General features: G+C 41.8%; 1 protein-coding gene across 1 annotated transcript; it reads right to left on the bottom strand.

Moving 5' to 3' along the window:
- Positions 1-4,080: 4,080 nt before the first annotated feature.
- Positions 4,081-16,457, bottom strand: Pthlh (parathyroid hormone-like hormone; the record flags this gene model as incomplete). The annotated part of the gene is given in 4 exon segments (XM_005407152.2): positions 4,081-4,561; positions 9,807-10,226; positions 15,618-15,739; positions 16,046-16,457. Coding segments are annotated over 3 exon segments (531 nt in total). The 3' UTR covers positions 4,081-4,551.

Raw genomic sequence — 16,457 nt, 5'->3', positions numbered from 1 at the left:
TGAACAAATAGATTTAATAGTTGTCTACAGCATGTCCCACCACACAACATCAGAATACACATTCTTCTCAGCAGCACATGGGATGTTCTCCAAAATAGATCACATACTAGCTCATAGAACATGCTTAAGTAAATATAAAGGAATGGAAATTATCCCATGAATACTATCAGACCACAGTGCAATGAAATTGGAAATCAATGACAAAAGAAATCACAAAAACTTCATAAATATAAAGAAATTAAAAACCTCCTGATCAATCAATGGCTCACAGATGAAACTAAGAAGAAATTCAACAGCATCTACAATTAAACAATAATGCCAGTGCAGCATAGTGGAACTTATGGGATGCAATGAAAGCAGTCCTATGAGGGAAGTTTATAGTGGTAAATTACTATGTTAGAAAAACAGAGTTCAAATAACCTAATGTTTAGGCTCAAGCTTCTAGAAAAAGAACAGCAAGTCAAGCACAAAGCTTGTGTGGGGGAGAAAATTTTAAAGTTTAGAATTAATGCAGAAATTAATGCAACTGAGACTAAGAAAACAATACAAAGAATCAGCCCAGACATCTTCAGGAACCCCGGTGAGCCACCACAATGAGCTGCTTAACCCAAAAGATTTGTTTCTTTCTCTTCCCTTTTTCTTTTCTTGTCCCATCCTTCCTCTTGTCGTGCTTCCTCCCTTGTTCCTCTTCACGTTTGAACATTTTCTTCCCATTTCCCAATGCCTATTACAAATTTTGGTTCTTATTTACAATTTTGGTTTCTCACACCAGAGAAACAATGTGGTATTTAAATGTGTCTGATTTATTTCACCTGATATGGTGTCAGGGTGCATCCATTTAGCTATAAATGTCTCAAGCTTGTCCTTCATTATGGCAGAGTAGTACTCCATTGTATAAAAAAACACATCTTCTTTATCCATTCATCCATTGATGGGCATTTGGGCTGCTTTCAAGATCTAACTATTATAAACTGTGCAGCTATAAATATGAGTTAGGCATAGATCACTGTAATGTGATGTCTAACTTTTTTGAGAAGAAATCTAAAAGGGTAATAACTGGATCAAATGGAATTTCCAATTTTAGTTTTTTGAGAACTCTTCATACTGACTTTTCTTACATGAGAAATGTACAATATAAATACAGAGCAAATTAAAAACTGGGGAGTGGGGAGATACATCTGTCTCAAATGGAAAGGGGATAGAGATGGAGGGAGGGGAAGGAATGAAGGGAGAGGGGGTGAGAAGAGGAATAAAGATGTGCTCTGTACATGCACTGACTTCACATGAGGTGTAAACATGATGTACTGTGAGCATGTACCAATAGAAAAGAAACCTAACCCTACTCAGACCTGACTTGTACTAATCTCTCCCTATGTGTTTTTTGGTTTCCCTTTAAAAAATGTACATGAAGTTTTGTGTCATTTCAGTTTCTCATAGATAGCATTTAGTTGTCTTATATATGTAGTGTTTCTTCTAATCTGCCACTGGAGTGACAGAATCTTAAAGACAGAGCATTTTATTTCTTGCACACTCTGGAACATCTAATAATCTAATAGACATTGAACAGGAAATTGGTCATAAGAGAATCTTCCTAAACATGCTTGATTCATAGGGATTTTGTTGTTGTTGCTATTGTTCTGTTCTCTTTTTCCTGATGTGCCTTAAGTTTTAGACAGTTACAGGAAACAAATTCCCTAGAAGGAAATGTGTGCATGTGTTTTCCTGAATATAGAGACAGAACATCTGGACTGATGTTCAAAATGGGAAGACTCCACACAGCATGACACTTGCGCTGTTTGCTGCCAGCGGAAGAGGGCCTGAGATCACAGCAAGACAGTCCTCACTGCTGGAGGCTTTTTCAGTTGTCCCATTTCTCATCTCTCTTTTTCTGGTCACCCACAGCAGGCAGAATTCTCAAAGAGCACTTTCCTTCTCATCAGGAAGAGCAAGATCTCTCAAACTTTACATTGGTTGACATTACAAACCAGCCTTCAATCTGACCTGCTTCTTTCCTTTCCAGTTAGCTACTGCCAACACTCTAGACAGGTTCTTTCATTTTTCTCCTGACTTCGCTCTTCTTTCCTTCTCTTCTTCAAGTCAAATTAAAAATATTTTATAAAATGTCTAGGTAGTTCAGCTGTCCTATTGACCTGAACTAAAATATTGGTTAAAATATATTTTAGGGGAGGTGGGCCCCCTGCGCTCGTGAAGCCATGAGGTGGGGAGCTCCAGCCTTTGGGCTGCACCCCAGCCTTGCAAGCACTCAGGAGGTGGGCAGCTGGTGTCTGGGAAGCAGCACAGCAGAGCATGCTGGTGCGCACTGGCCACCAAACCAGCCACCGCCACATGGTTGAGAACTATCATGGCATAGAGAAGGAATGACACCATTGGCCCGCCATGCACCAGCTGCAGGGGCCAGCCTGGGGACTTGCGTGAATCATCCCGACATGGAGAAACCCCTGGGAATACATGCCACACAATGGGTCACTCTTGCCCCTGCCATTGAGAAAGGTCCAGAGTCAGCGGAGGAGCAGATGCTGAACAAGGACTCAGAGAATACAAGAATACAGACTCCACCCAAAGACTCAGAGGTGTAGCTGACCAGGGTCACAAGAGCAGTTTGGAAGCTAGAAACCAGGAGGACCTTGTGTAATACCTGGGGAGATCCCCTGGAAGCCATTCTTCCCCTGATAGTACAGGCTGCAGTGGAGGAGCACGTGGAGCTCCAGAGAGGTCTGCACTGAGATTCCCATTGCCTGTGCTCACGGTTGGGGACAGGACACTAAGTGGTTGCTGGGTCCCAATGTGCTGGGAGGCTGGAGAGGAAAAAGCTACACAACATGGCTTTTGCCCCAGATGGCTCACTTGAGATGTTAGTAAGGACTGCCTCCTCAGTATTCGATATCCATGACGAGGAGGAGGCCAAGGAGAGAAAACAAAGAGACCGAGAAAAAGCAGCTGCTTTTGCTGCAGCACCGAGAGAAACAGACCCTAAGTCTGATTCTCGGGACCCCAAGAAGAACTCGACAACTACATTCATCTGCTACCACTGTTAAAAGCCAGGCCACCTCCAGAGGTACTGCCCTAAGAAGCCCCTGGGCCATGCTCTGAATGCAAAGGTGACCACAGGAGATCAGCCTGCCCTCTGAAGTGGAGGCCCCAGAGCTCAGACCCATCCTACCAGTCAGCCTAACAGAAATGAGGGGGCTCAGGGCATACTCTGCCTTCTCCCTCTGGCCAGACTGTCATCTCCATGGAGAAGCCCCAGGTAATCATGACTATAGAGAAAAAAGAGAACAGCCTGTTGCTAGACACAGGTGCAAGTCTCTCGGTCCCTCTTTTCAATCCTAGCCTTCGTTCCAGTCTCACACTTCAGTGAAAGGAGTCACTGGTGAGGAAGAAATCTGCTATTTTTCACAATCCTTAGGCTGTAACTACTTGTTAGATCTTTCTTGCGTATCTCTGTCTTCCTGAGAAACCACTTTGAAGATACCACCATGTATTACAGCAGCCACTGATATTTTCCTACTAATCTGTCCATAAGTCTGTAATATTTGTATTGTTCCTATGCTATTTCATAAAGGGATGTATGTTTATTACTATGTGTTTCCTACAACAACCACTGAGAATAGTCAATGAATATTCAGTTGGTCACTCATGTATAGCTCTATTTATTTTCTTTAGAAACCACTTTGAAGATACCAAAGTATAGTACAACAATTATTGATAATAACCTACCACTTTTGTCTGTAGCTACTGTCTATTTGTTTTCCTGAGAAACTATCTTGTAGATAACAATATATAAAACAACAACCATTGATAATTTCCCACTACTTTTTCTGTAATTTGGTAAGTCCCCCTATTATTATGTTATCCTGTTTTTACTCTTTAAAATAAAAAATAAAATATATTTAAAGTGATTTTTAACTAGAAACTAAAGAGAGTATGTTGGAATATATGTCCAGATAAACTTATTAAGCTTAAAACTGTATTCGAATTAGAGATAAAGAAGAAAAACAACTGATTCATGTTCCTTCTACTAGAAATTTTGAAGGATATAATTTACTTTCTGAGTCATGGTATAATTAGATTATATTTTATTAGACTTCCTTTACAAATTTAAAATACTGCTATTTTTTACATGTACAGAAGAAAATCAGTTTGGATAATTATATTTAGGCATTCATTAAAATCAACCACAAAATAGACACTTAATTGTGTCATTTATCAACATACTTGATATGTATATCTAAAGTGCATTATGTTACAAAAAATATAGAAATTCAGCAGCACCAAGATACATTTACAAAATAAATACATCAGTTGACAAAATAAATTATGGTAAATGTGATAATAATAATTGGATTAGCCTTGGCAAAAGAAAAAAACTATTCACAATGACCAATGTGCAGTTTCATAGAGCAATGAGGGAGACAGTTTTATTCCAATGCATTTACAGTATTTACAGACAATAAATATCTCTAATACTTTCTATAAGTTTACTATTACAAAATCTTGTAATATGTCCTTGGAAGGTCTTTGCTGAAAATTTCAACGCCTCCTGCAAATAGAAGAAAAGAAAACAAGAGGAAAAAGAGGTTAATTTGCTTACAAAGTTGAAGATATAAAATAAAGGATATAAATTAAGAAACAAAGAATCGCAATGGGAAGAGACCGATGGGACTTCTCACAAATCTCTTCAATTACAGACAGGGATCCTTTCTCTCCAGAACCACTGCCCCAGCTTGGGTCTTTTTTTTTTTTTTTTTTTTTTTTTAATTCATCATTCTTACCACCTTTAGTGAAGCTCTGTATCATTTCTGAGGTTTTTTAACCTTAGATTTGGTCAATCTTGCATTCCCAGCTTGGGTCTTTAACCCAACTAAATGATCAGTGTGATGCAGAAAGAAGAAAAGACCTACATTTCTAACTGTGTCAGAAAAGAAGGGATCCTGTGAAAATTTCCTAAAGCTCTCAGCTGGTGAATCTGGGAAGGGACGAATTTGACAAAGGCATACAGCTAGGTTGGGACATCTATCAACAGCACACCTTGCTTAGAATATTTCCCAGTATGTTGACTTGGGCAATCCAATTTGTTTATTTTATCCACGTGTTCATTTAGAGAATCTCTCATTGACATAACAGCATGGCAGTGAAAGCGTGGAACTTTGGGTGCTGGATGGAAGGGTGTATAGTTCAGCAGAGCATGTTTATTTGATGATATATGATGAGATCTGTCATTTCTTTAACTGTCTGTAAGCACTGATGAAAGAAACTGTTACTGGATTTTAGTTTTCAAAGACAAAACTAAGAATTGTTTGTCTCTCACTCTGTTGGCGTTCTGAATGGATCCTGCATTTAGTCATTAGGAAAGCCTACTCTGAATGGAAGAATACTAACAAGAAACTGATTTAAAAGTACGAAACAGAAGTACTTTGTATCATTATGTCTGTTTTACTATTCAGAAGAAGTTACCACTGGGACCTTTTTCTAACTTATCTAAATAATGTAATGACAGTGTTTAAGATGGGTTAGCAGACTTTTTCTTCCTCTCTTTGGGTAGTCTTCTTCAGTGAATACTCAACTATTTTTAAGGAAGCAGCTACAGAATGGGGTGTGACTGGCTGTTTAACACTGAATTTACAGCGACCACTGTGGGCAGTTTTATATGGCAGACATGTATGGATATGAGACCTACAAAAGAGCAGGTCCTTCATTCCTTTCTTTCTGCCTTCTTTCCTTCTGCTCGCTCCCTTTCTTCTTTCCTTCCTTTCATGGTGCTAGAGATGGAACTTAGGGTCTCATATCTCACAAATGCTAAGTAATTTCTCTATCCCTGAGCCACGTTCTCAGCCCCTTCTAAATTTTTTTCTTTTGACACAGGGTCTTGCTAAGTTGCCCAGGTTCACCTAGAACTTGTGATCCATCTGCTTCAGTCTCCTGTGTAGCTAGGAACACAGATATACACCACAATACCAGCATAGGAGAACACTCTGGGCAATTTTGAAGTTTTATGTGCAGTTTAAAAAAAGAAAAGCAAGTTGAGCCTTTAGGATATTCTCACATCTTAAGGAATTGATCTGTTTATCAATGGTCTGGTTTGACATGCTAAAACAAAAGGTTTAAAATTAGTATTTTAACTGGTAGGTGGATGTGAATGGACGTTATGAATAAAGTAAAAAGGACAACTTCAAAACTCAATAATTTGTGTACTGTACTGATTTTAGTGAGTTGAGTTTAAGAATAGCAAGGAGGAAATGAAAAATATTTTGAGCATTATTTTCTCAAAAAAAGAAAGAAAAAAATCAGTAAAAGAATCAAAGAAAAGATCATTTAATTATTTTTCACACTGTCTGGAATGTTTTTTACCTTCCCTTCTGAATTCTCTTTTAACAAAGCTACATATGGAAAACCCCAGTAAAACAAAACATGACCTAAAAATGTAAGTGTGCAATATATGTAGGGGATGTGACAATATTTTAGCTCTTTCGACTACCAAAAAGCTTTTTATATTTTTCAAAATCAGTATTTACCAAGCCAAGCTATATGATTTCTAGGAAAAGAGTCCCATTGCATCTGTATTATCTTATCTACATCAAAACTTTAAAGTGTAATCCCTAAAATTTAAAGTTGTGTATTTCCTCCTGAAAGGTCATCTGAGAGGAAGTAACTTTACCTCTAAGAAATTCTATGTATAGTATAAGAAAATCATGCATGTTACTTCATTATACCTCCCAGAAGTATAATGTGGGGGACTACAGATAGGACATTAAAAGAGATTGGTCACTTATGAAACTTTAAAATAGTGATTCTAAAGATTTTATTTGGATTACAGAAATGTGCATAGCCCCAAACATTCTCACCAACACACTTCTCAATCCCCTGCTCTCATCTCCGCGTGGTTGTGCCTGGAGACAGGCAACATCTGGCTGCCAAACTTTTTTTTTCTATGTATGTCCCTCACAAACAAGAAAGCAAAAGGAAAAGCAGAGACATCCTATTTCTTTCAGTGCTAGGTCTGGATTTGATTAGGCCACTGCCTAATTTACACTAGATGTACTTAACTGGGGGGTAGTATTGGGCCTAATAATTGATCAGTGTTGATTTTCATAAATTCTCCAGATACTTGAAGACTACTGCAGATTTTAAATGAGCAAACCCCATAAAAATTGATCATATGTTTAAAAATAATTATGTATAATGAACCAAAAAAAGTTTTGACAATACAGTAGGTTCCTCACATTAGTTATAAATACATACAGTTAGGGTTCCATCTTAAAATATGCTGTCACATCCTAGCAACTTGCCAGGTAGGTCACTCACTGTGCTAAATATTTCTCTAGTGCCATTTCTCACTGATTGCTGACATTGTACTACAGATCCAATAAATTTCTAATTTATACACTATTTAATAATGGATTTGTGAATTTAAAGAGAATAATGCTAGTGAATAGATTCAAATTCTGCTTTGAAACATCACTCTGAAACCCATGTGTACCAGTGTCAAAAAACTGAAGTAATGGCACTCTTTCAGTTATGAGATCATTAGTTGCATTTGATGTGTGCTTGTGTTGCTTTTCTCTTTTTCAAACCCCACAGAAGTGTTGTATCAAAAAGTAAAATAAAATACAAAACAAAAAAAAAGTCCTATTCATCAGTGGAAATATATGGACAAAGAAGCAACCCCGAGCCAGGCATGGTGGCACACACCTGTAATCTCAGCATTCGGGAGGCTGAGGCAGGAGGATTGTTGTGAGTTCGAGACCAGCCTGGGCTACAAAGTGAGCTTAAGGCCAACCTGAACTTCATAGTGAAACCCTGTCTCAAAAAGACCAAAAAAAAAGAAAAAAAAAAGCGCAACCCTGGTAAGAGCACTGAGCTAAACATCAGAGATGGGGAATAAACCCAGTTCTACAGATGGTCTTTCCCAAGGACTAACTTAGGTCTTCATGGATTGCTTTAGTTTTTTACTTTATATATGAAGTTAACACCTGCCTTTTTTTTTACCTCACAGAAACATAGCCCATGTGTACATATATAGGTAATGTGTATACTTACATACATGTACATATGGTGTAATATATATGTAAATGTATATATGCATAACATAGTGTAATTAGAACTAGGTCTAAAAGCATGAACACAGTATGTTGCAATTTACTGAGTGTTTCTGACAAGCATTTAATGCATTTAATCCTTACACAAGTCTATGGGCTTGGTACAGTTACCATCTTCATTTCACAGATGAAAGTCAGTCTGACTAAGTCACTTGCCAAAGCTTATGACCGTTTATAAGTTCAGACCCCAAACCTGAACTGCTTATTTGACTTTAAAGTCTGCGATATGTATGTAAGTTAACGCTTATAGGATAAGAAGGATAACAAGCCACGTAAGTGTAGAGTCTTATTACTACCACTGTATTACCCTGGAAAAAATATTTCAACTTGCCAGTGGACAAGCAGATGCATGAGAAAAATTTAAAACTTTCTCAAGCCAATGCTTAAAAGTTTTCCAGAAATCATTTCCTTTTCAAGAGCTGGCAGAAATCAGAGTTAAAATTAATTAAACAAATAAAGCATGTGTTTAAAAATAATTTCTTTAAATTAAAAAATCAATTAAAAATTTAATTAAATATACTTGATTAAATAAATAGTGAATAACTCAGAATTGTTTGTGGTAAGATACTGTTCTGCAGTGTTTGTAGATAATATCAAAGCCTTCCATGTTCTTCCTTAAAGTAGGAAAAAAAAGAGTAAGACATGAAATGACTTTTAAAAAAGACCTAGCCCAGTGTGGTGATACACGTGTGTAATCCCAGTTCGCAAGAGGCTGAGGCACATGAGTACTGTGAGTTTGAGACCAGCCTGGGCTACAAAGTGAACTCAAGGCCAGCCTGAACTGCATAATGAGACCCTGTCTCAAAAAGACAAATAAATAAATAAATAAATAAATAAATAAATAAATAAATAAATAAATAAGTAAGTAAGTAAGTAAGTAACAAAGACCTTAAAAAAAGACTACCAAGTTTGCCAAAATGTGAATGAGGAGTGAATACACTTTTCAGGAAGTGATGAAGAGGGTCACTACTTTCTGAAGCATGTGACTAAACAACGACATTAGTGGAGCTGGGGGACGTGGTATGGTGTGGTGTGGTTGGTGTGGATGGTGTGGTTGGTGCAGTGTGACGCAGTTGGTTCGGTGCAGTGTAATATGGTGTGATGTGCTGTGCAGTGGTTGGTATGGTGTGGGTGGTGTGGTTGGTGCGGTGTGGTTGGTGTGCTGTTTGGTTGGTGTGGTGTGCTGTGGTGTGATGTCATGTGGTGGGTGTGGTGTGATGTGGCTGGTGTGGTGTGCTGTGGGGTATGCTGTAGTTGGTATGGTGTGGTTGGTGTGCTGTGGTATGGCTGGTGTGGTGTAGTGTGGTTAGTGCAGTGTAGTATGGTGTGGTTGGTGTGGTGTGGTATGGTGTGGTTGGTGTGGTATGGTGCAGTGTGGTATGGTCGGCGCAGTGTGGTACGGTTGGTGTGGTGTGGTATGGTGTGGTTGGTGTGGTGTGGTATGGTATGATATGGTTGGTGCGGTGGGGAGGTGGGATGGTTGGTGTGGTATGGTGTGGTGTGGTATGGTGCAGTGTGGTATGGTTGGTGTGGTGTGCTGTGGTGGTGGATGCAGGAGACAGGTTGTGCCCTGTATGGGCAGAGGTGGAAACTGCTGTGGGCGGCTGCACTCTGGCCTGGCATATGTGGGAGCATCAAGCTGTGTGCCTGGGAGAGCCCGGGAGCACCCAGTGTGGATGGGGCCATTACCGTGATGCGGGCTCCAGTGTGGCGGGGACCTGGGCCGGGCTCTCCACGCTGCGTCCACTGTCCACGGCCTCCGGGGTGGGCCAGACAGCCCGCGTGCGCCGCTTCTTCTTCTCCTGCTCCTTGCGCTTGCCTGGCTTGCCTTTCTTCTTCTTCCCGGGCGTCTTGAGGGGCTGCTCCTTGTAGGTCTCCACCTTGTTGGTCTCCTGAGTCAGGTACCTGCCCTCGTCGTCAGACCCAAAGCGCACTGGATGGTTCTTGGTGTTGGGAGCGGGCTTGGAGTTGGGCGACACCTCCGAGGTGGCTCTGATCTCGGCCGTGTGGATCTCGGCGATGAGGTGGTGCAGGAAATAGCGGCGGCGCAGGTCCTGGATGGACTTGCCCTTGTCGTGGAGCAGCTGGTGCTCGGACACTGCCCTCTTGCTGCCAGGAAGAAAGCCAGAAGGGGAAGACAATGTCAGCTGCTAGCTGCTGGTGAAAAGCAGGCAGGAGCAAACCCCAGTCTAGCCCTCTGCAGACCCAGCTGGTGCAGGGAGGGTGGGGAGGGGCCTTGGGGTCGGGACTGTGGCCCCCGCACCTCCTGAGAATAGCATTCTGCTCTGGCCTCCTCTGTTTAGGAGCACAGCGTCAGATCAATGGTTTTATGCTGCCTTCCCAATGTGAAATGCTATGACTGTACTCAGTCATGCTCAGAAAGGGAGAGAAGCCACCGGAGGTCTCCTCAGTGTTGTTTTGGCAAGTGAATCCAGATTCCTATCCCAGGAAATAGAAAGGAAGCTGCTTTTACCCCAGTACTCTCCCAAGCCTACCTGTGCACATGTGTGTACACACACACACACACACACACACACACACACACTGTTGCCCCACTAAGAAAACAATAATACTGACCCTCAAAGAACAGCAAGCTACAAGACTAGAAACCAACGGGCAGAAGCATGACGCCAGCGCTGAAGTCTGTCTAGGAAACTTCTCAATGATGGGCTGAATTTTAACATTTGAGATGACGGAGTACCAAGAACCTATATTTGGAGGCCAAATGCCAGGGAGAAATAAAAAGATGTAATTTTTCCATAAAGTAGCAGTAGGTGGTCTCCTTCTGGGTTTTGCGTGTGTTTATGTGAGATCATTCTATTTCTTCTGTGCTGCAAGTTTTTTTCTAATTTAAAATTTCAGGGGTATCACTCTGAGTGTTTAAAAACTCACTTTTCTACTTGCTCTTTTTCTCTTAGATTATCTCTAGGAAGAAGTATGAAGTTCTTTTTCTCTTTAAGTAATACTCTAATGAAAACAGAGTGAAAGAATCAACTGATCGTTACTCCTTTTAGATGCTTTCCTGACTTGCTTAACAGCCCGCCATGTGCTCGGTGTTACTCTGTGAGCACACTGCCAGCTGTACTTAAGAATCATGTCCCCTCGTCAGTCACCTCGTGCCCGAGTCAACTCCAATTTCTGCCACTGTCCTTCAAACCAGCTCATCTTGTGAGCACCTGCGGGCCTTGCACCGGGCCACATCCCATGAATTCTTATCTCCCCAACACAGCCACACAGAGGAGTCTGGGGCCTTCATTACCTTTGGGGGACTTCTCCAACTCCTCAGAGAAATTTGAGGATAACAGACGCATCACTATCATCGTTTATAAATGGGAAAAATGAGATATAAGAGTAAACAATTTGCCATAGTTCCCATGAGAACTGGCAGAGCTAGAGCTCTGAACATGAGGCCTTGTGCTTCTAGAAGCAAGGCTGCCTTTCCGAAGTCCCCAACCCTGTCTCCTGCTGAAGCTGAAGCCAGAGCCTGTGCTGAGGACCTAGAGGGTGGACATGGGGCCATAAGCCTCTATGACAGTGGGCAGATGAGAAAGAATAAGCCATTTGCTTGAAGACTAAGGGTTCCCAAGTCTTTTTCCATCACTGGGATTCCTAGAGTTTGGGTTATTGTGGGGAGAATGAGTCAAAGAAGAGAGCAAGAAATGAAAACAGTCGTCATTCTCTGGCCCTGATAGCCAGAATGCCAGCTTCCTTCTAGGATTTTGGTTGTGGACTGACTTTAAGCCATAGAGCGTGTACAGAGAAGACATGACCTAATAGAAAGGAATTTAGCAGGAGCCCGGTTTAAATGAGGCATGCAGGAGTCTTTCTTCCTTTTTTAAGGTGTCACACGCAACTAGATGAAACTTCACTTACTCCGTAGCAGTTGTTTGTACTCTGGAAACTTTTAATAACCTACAAATTGATGTTTGGGTACAATGTATCTTCTTACAACATTTTAAAAGAGTAGGACTGCTAGCATTTCGTATTTCATAAGCACTGCAGTTTAATACATATTTTTATCAAAATGTCATGTGAAAAAGAAATTCTGAACCAGTGTTAATTGACAGTACTGGGGCTTTTATTTCTTTCTCAATTCTTGGCTGATACCCTGAATGTATACGGCTCTCCACATCTACTGGACAGCCCATTCTTGCTTAACCCGAAGCCAAACTTCCAATGGTTGGTCTGTTCAAATCCGGCCACCATTGCTCATGCCCCTCTGACTGCGCAGATGTCTGTCATCCGGGCCAATTTGTCTGATGTGAGTCACCCAGCCTCCACAGCTCAAAGGCCCTGCTCTCCCAGGATGCTTCCCACGGGAGATGCAGTGATCATTTCATCCTTTATTTTGTAAAAAGCCTACCATTCTGCCCAGTTGAAAACAGTATCTCTCTTTCCATCTGCCTTTTAGAGGAAATTGACACATACTAGGAAACACAGATCTTATTAAATGCTAAACCTGAAATGCTGTTAGACAAGTTATTTAGGGTTTCAGAGACTTTTGCCTTTAAAATATTGAAAATCTCTGATTGAAAAATTGCATTAGAGACTCAGAAAGACAATGACACCTTCATCATCAACAGGAAATAAGGTCCATCAAATATCCTCTTTATTTCCACAATAAGATATAAACTGACACAGGGATACATGACTGGCATGTTCAATCTAGATGTACCTGGAAGGTAAGTAGAAAATTCAAATTATGTAGGTTTTGTAATTTAGATAACCCTGAAACACTTAGATAAATGTCATCAATAATAGCCTGTTACTCACTATGTCTGTGAACATTACATAGCACCACAGTGAACATGGCATTTATTACATACCTAGATTCTGATACAGAAAAACACATATGTTATGCTTTATGGTCTTTGATTATTGTAAAAAAAAATCTGCAAAACTTCAGCGAAAATGCGTAACATGGATAGCTCTAATTTCAGTCAAAACAGTTGTTCTTTGAAGAAGAATCACTCTCAAAGGAGTTTTTGGGGAACAAGATTAAATTTCTAAGGCACTATCAAGGAACAGAGGGAATAAACAGTAATGGAAATTTCTTCCAGCACAGGAAGAAGCAAGATGCTTGTGCTGATGGGAGGATCTTACGGAGAGACTCTGAGTTTGAGAAGCAAAGTTCTGTGGTACACGGGAGGAGACAGGGTTAGGGTACTGCAGTTAAGATGACTCACCAGAAGTCCCTTCCAACCCTGATGACTCAGCTGAATGTTATGCTTTTCATTAAGTGGAACAGACCTAGTCTGGTACCAAGTAAATCAGCCAATGATGCTTTGGGGTTCCCTCTCTAAAGTCAACCCAGATGTAGCCACCTGCCAAGCCATGCTGATGCACACAGAATATCCCAAGAGCCCACTCCCTAGTCTCCAACTTGATCATGTTCTGGCCCCATTAATCAAAATCTTGTGGATTCTACATACATGAATATGCCATCGTGAAACCCATTGTTCTATATAAATAAATAGTATTCTGTATAAATAAATATAGACACTAATAATAAAAGTTAATCTTGCAAACTAGCAGGGCCAAAAGATCACAACTTGTAATTGCCTTTTTGCATGGTTTAGAAAGTCTTGTTATAGTAACTTTCTCTCCCTTAAAAGTTACCTCCTAGTTTAAAAAATAAACTTCTTAAGCAGTTTCCCTACTGCATGGGGTGAAAATTGGGGAGCAATATGATTTGATTATATGTTAAAATTTCTTTCAAGCAGCTAGCCTGATTTTATGTAATTGTAGACTAATGTTTTGTCTAGCACACATTTACTGTTACTTGGCAGCAATGAAAAAATAATTCACTTGGTTGTAATAATTTGATGAAACATCTTTATATACTGATGATTTCAACCTCCATGAAAAATCATGGTTGTAATGTGATGACCCATTAGCCGTTAACTACGAAGTGTTTTGTGCTACTTTTATAACCATCTGCTGAGTGTGAGTGTTTAACTGCAATATTACATTTCACCCACAAACAAAGCTACAACAGAGCCTGGCTGCTAAATGGTTTCTGATGTGTGTTTTGCAAGGTGCCACAAAGAAAGAGTTAAAAATAGCCACTAGGACAACTTAACACTACTTATGTGCTGTGCTTGTGGACTTAAATCATGGTTCGTTTACTGTTTCTCAAAAGAGAAAACAGGTATTTCTAAAGGAACTTTTTAAAAAATTGGCTCTGATCCAAGACAGTTATTTCTTAGCCAAATAAATACAGTATGTAAGTGCACTTTTAACATTTTGGTCTTCATCTATATTCACAGTTAGATGTTAAATAATTGAATTTAACACCAGTCTCAAAATTAGCAAAAAGTCTGAAGACAATTCCAAAATACACCAGCAAAACGTCGATTTGAAGAACACAAAGCAGCTTTATCTCCTGCACAATGTTCTACACAATCTGCCTTTGGAGATTCCTAATAGATTTCCAGTTTGGTGCCAAGGTTCAGACATGTCTAACGTAATTTCATTTAAGGATTTTCTGCTCTAATAATAATAGATCAAGGCACATATAAAACAGCTGCTTTTTTGTACACCCGCGGGAATGTACAAGGAAGCCCCCTGGACCGGACTGTAGATATTAGATACTGCTGTATTTTTATTGTTAAGTAGAAAAATTCTCTTTAATTCCTTCTTCAGAGTCAAACTCTTCTCGGCTGTTAAACTGCATGGCTTTACCATATCAAACTCTGGCTTTGAAGCTTCAAGATCGCCCGAGGACGGTGTCACCCACACTCACGCACTGCCTGGTCCACAGGAATACAGGACAGCATCGCTCAGTCACTGTCGCAACTCTCCAGTCACCCAACAGTCCCTTCCCTGCGTGGCTAGGACGTACCCTTATTCCTCAGCCAAAACTGTCCTTAAAAGAATCACCAGAACAGAATGCCAAAAATACAAGTTTTCGGTCTACAATGCAAATATTTGACTCCAAATTAAAGAACTGTTAGTAATAATTCCAAGAAAAAGAAAGTTTCCACACCTAAAGCTCGCTTTGGAACCAAGCACTGCAGCCTTCCTGAGCGCTATCAACACTGCTACCCTTGGAAGCGCGCCCCTGCAAGTCGTTACTACTTTCTTATATAATATGCCTTCATTATGTAATATGGTCCTGTTTTATATGCTTAAATTATGTCACTCATAATAAAATGGGATGTAAGGGTTTTCCTTCTCACACTCACGCTGCCACCCGCATTCAGTGTGTAAAACGCGCGCAGACCTGCATCCTCTGGTCCCTCGGCTTCTTCCCAGTCACACAACTCAACTCGGGGAGCTCGGTCACCCTCTTCTCCCCAAAGGCGGGGTCTCTCCGAGGACTGAAGACCTCGGTCCCCTCGGGACTCAGGCAAGATCGTCTCCTGCCGGTTTGTCCGAGGGATTCACGCAGGTCCCCGGCCCGGCTGCAGGGCTGGGCGCAGCCCCTCGCAGGTAGCCGCGCTCGCCTCTCTGCCCGCGGAGCCTCCCCAGCCCGCCCGCTCGCGGATGGGCACTTACATCCGGCGGCCGAGCCCCTCCACCGAGCGCCCGCAGGCGGGCACCGAGCAGCTCAGCAGGAAGGCGGCGACGCTCCACTGCTGGACCAGCCTCCGCAGCATCGTCTCCGCTGGCTCCGGGACCTGCACGGAGAAGGGCCGCCGTTGAGCCCGGTTGCCGATCCCACGCGCCCTGGCCGGCTCAGACTGCGCCCCTCGCGGGGTCTCCCAAGTGGGGGAGAGGTGAGAGGAAAGAGAGAAGAGAAGAAAGGAGAAGAGAAGAGAAGAGAAGAGAAGAGAAGAGAAGAGAAGAGAAGAGAAGAGAAGAGAAGAGAAGAGAAGAAGAGAAGAGAAGAGAAGAGAAGAGAAGTAGAGAAAAAGAGAAGGAAGAAAAGAAGAGAGAAAAGAGAAGAAAAAAAAAGTTCATCCGAGCCTCTGGCTCCTACTTACTCAGGAATCAGCTGTTCCAGCTGCGCTGCTCCTAAACCACACAGGCAAAAAAGGGCCAAAGGGAAAACAGAAGATAGAGGCGCGTCCCCTGCAATACAGCGAGCACGGGATGTTTTATACACGCTCGGCGATGAGCAGTGTTTACACGTCTCCCGTAGCAATGTCTAATCCTCTGGCCCCCGAACCCGGTGCGCGGCCGGCGCTCGCCGCCTCCTAAGCAAGTCCCCCCCGCGGTCCGCTGCGGGGCGAGCTGGGGCCTCCGCGTCCACAGCCACTTGTGGCGAGACCCACATATATACGCCTCGCCGCGTCTACCTCCTCCGGTGGGCTGGCTGCTTCCGGAAAGCTGACTCCACACGCCCCGGGAGCGGGCTCGGGGCGCGCGTGTCGCCGGCCGGCGGCCCAGGTGGCG

Source organism: Chinchilla lanigera, unplaced genomic scaffold, assembly GCF_000276665.1.
Source record: "Chinchilla lanigera isolate Chin_1 unplaced genomic scaffold, ChiLan1.0 scaffold00104, whole genome shotgun sequence".
Classification (NCBI taxonomy): domain Eukaryota; kingdom Metazoa; phylum Chordata; class Mammalia; order Rodentia; family Chinchillidae; genus Chinchilla; species Chinchilla lanigera.
This window is presented reverse-complemented; position numbering and strand designations above follow the sequence as displayed.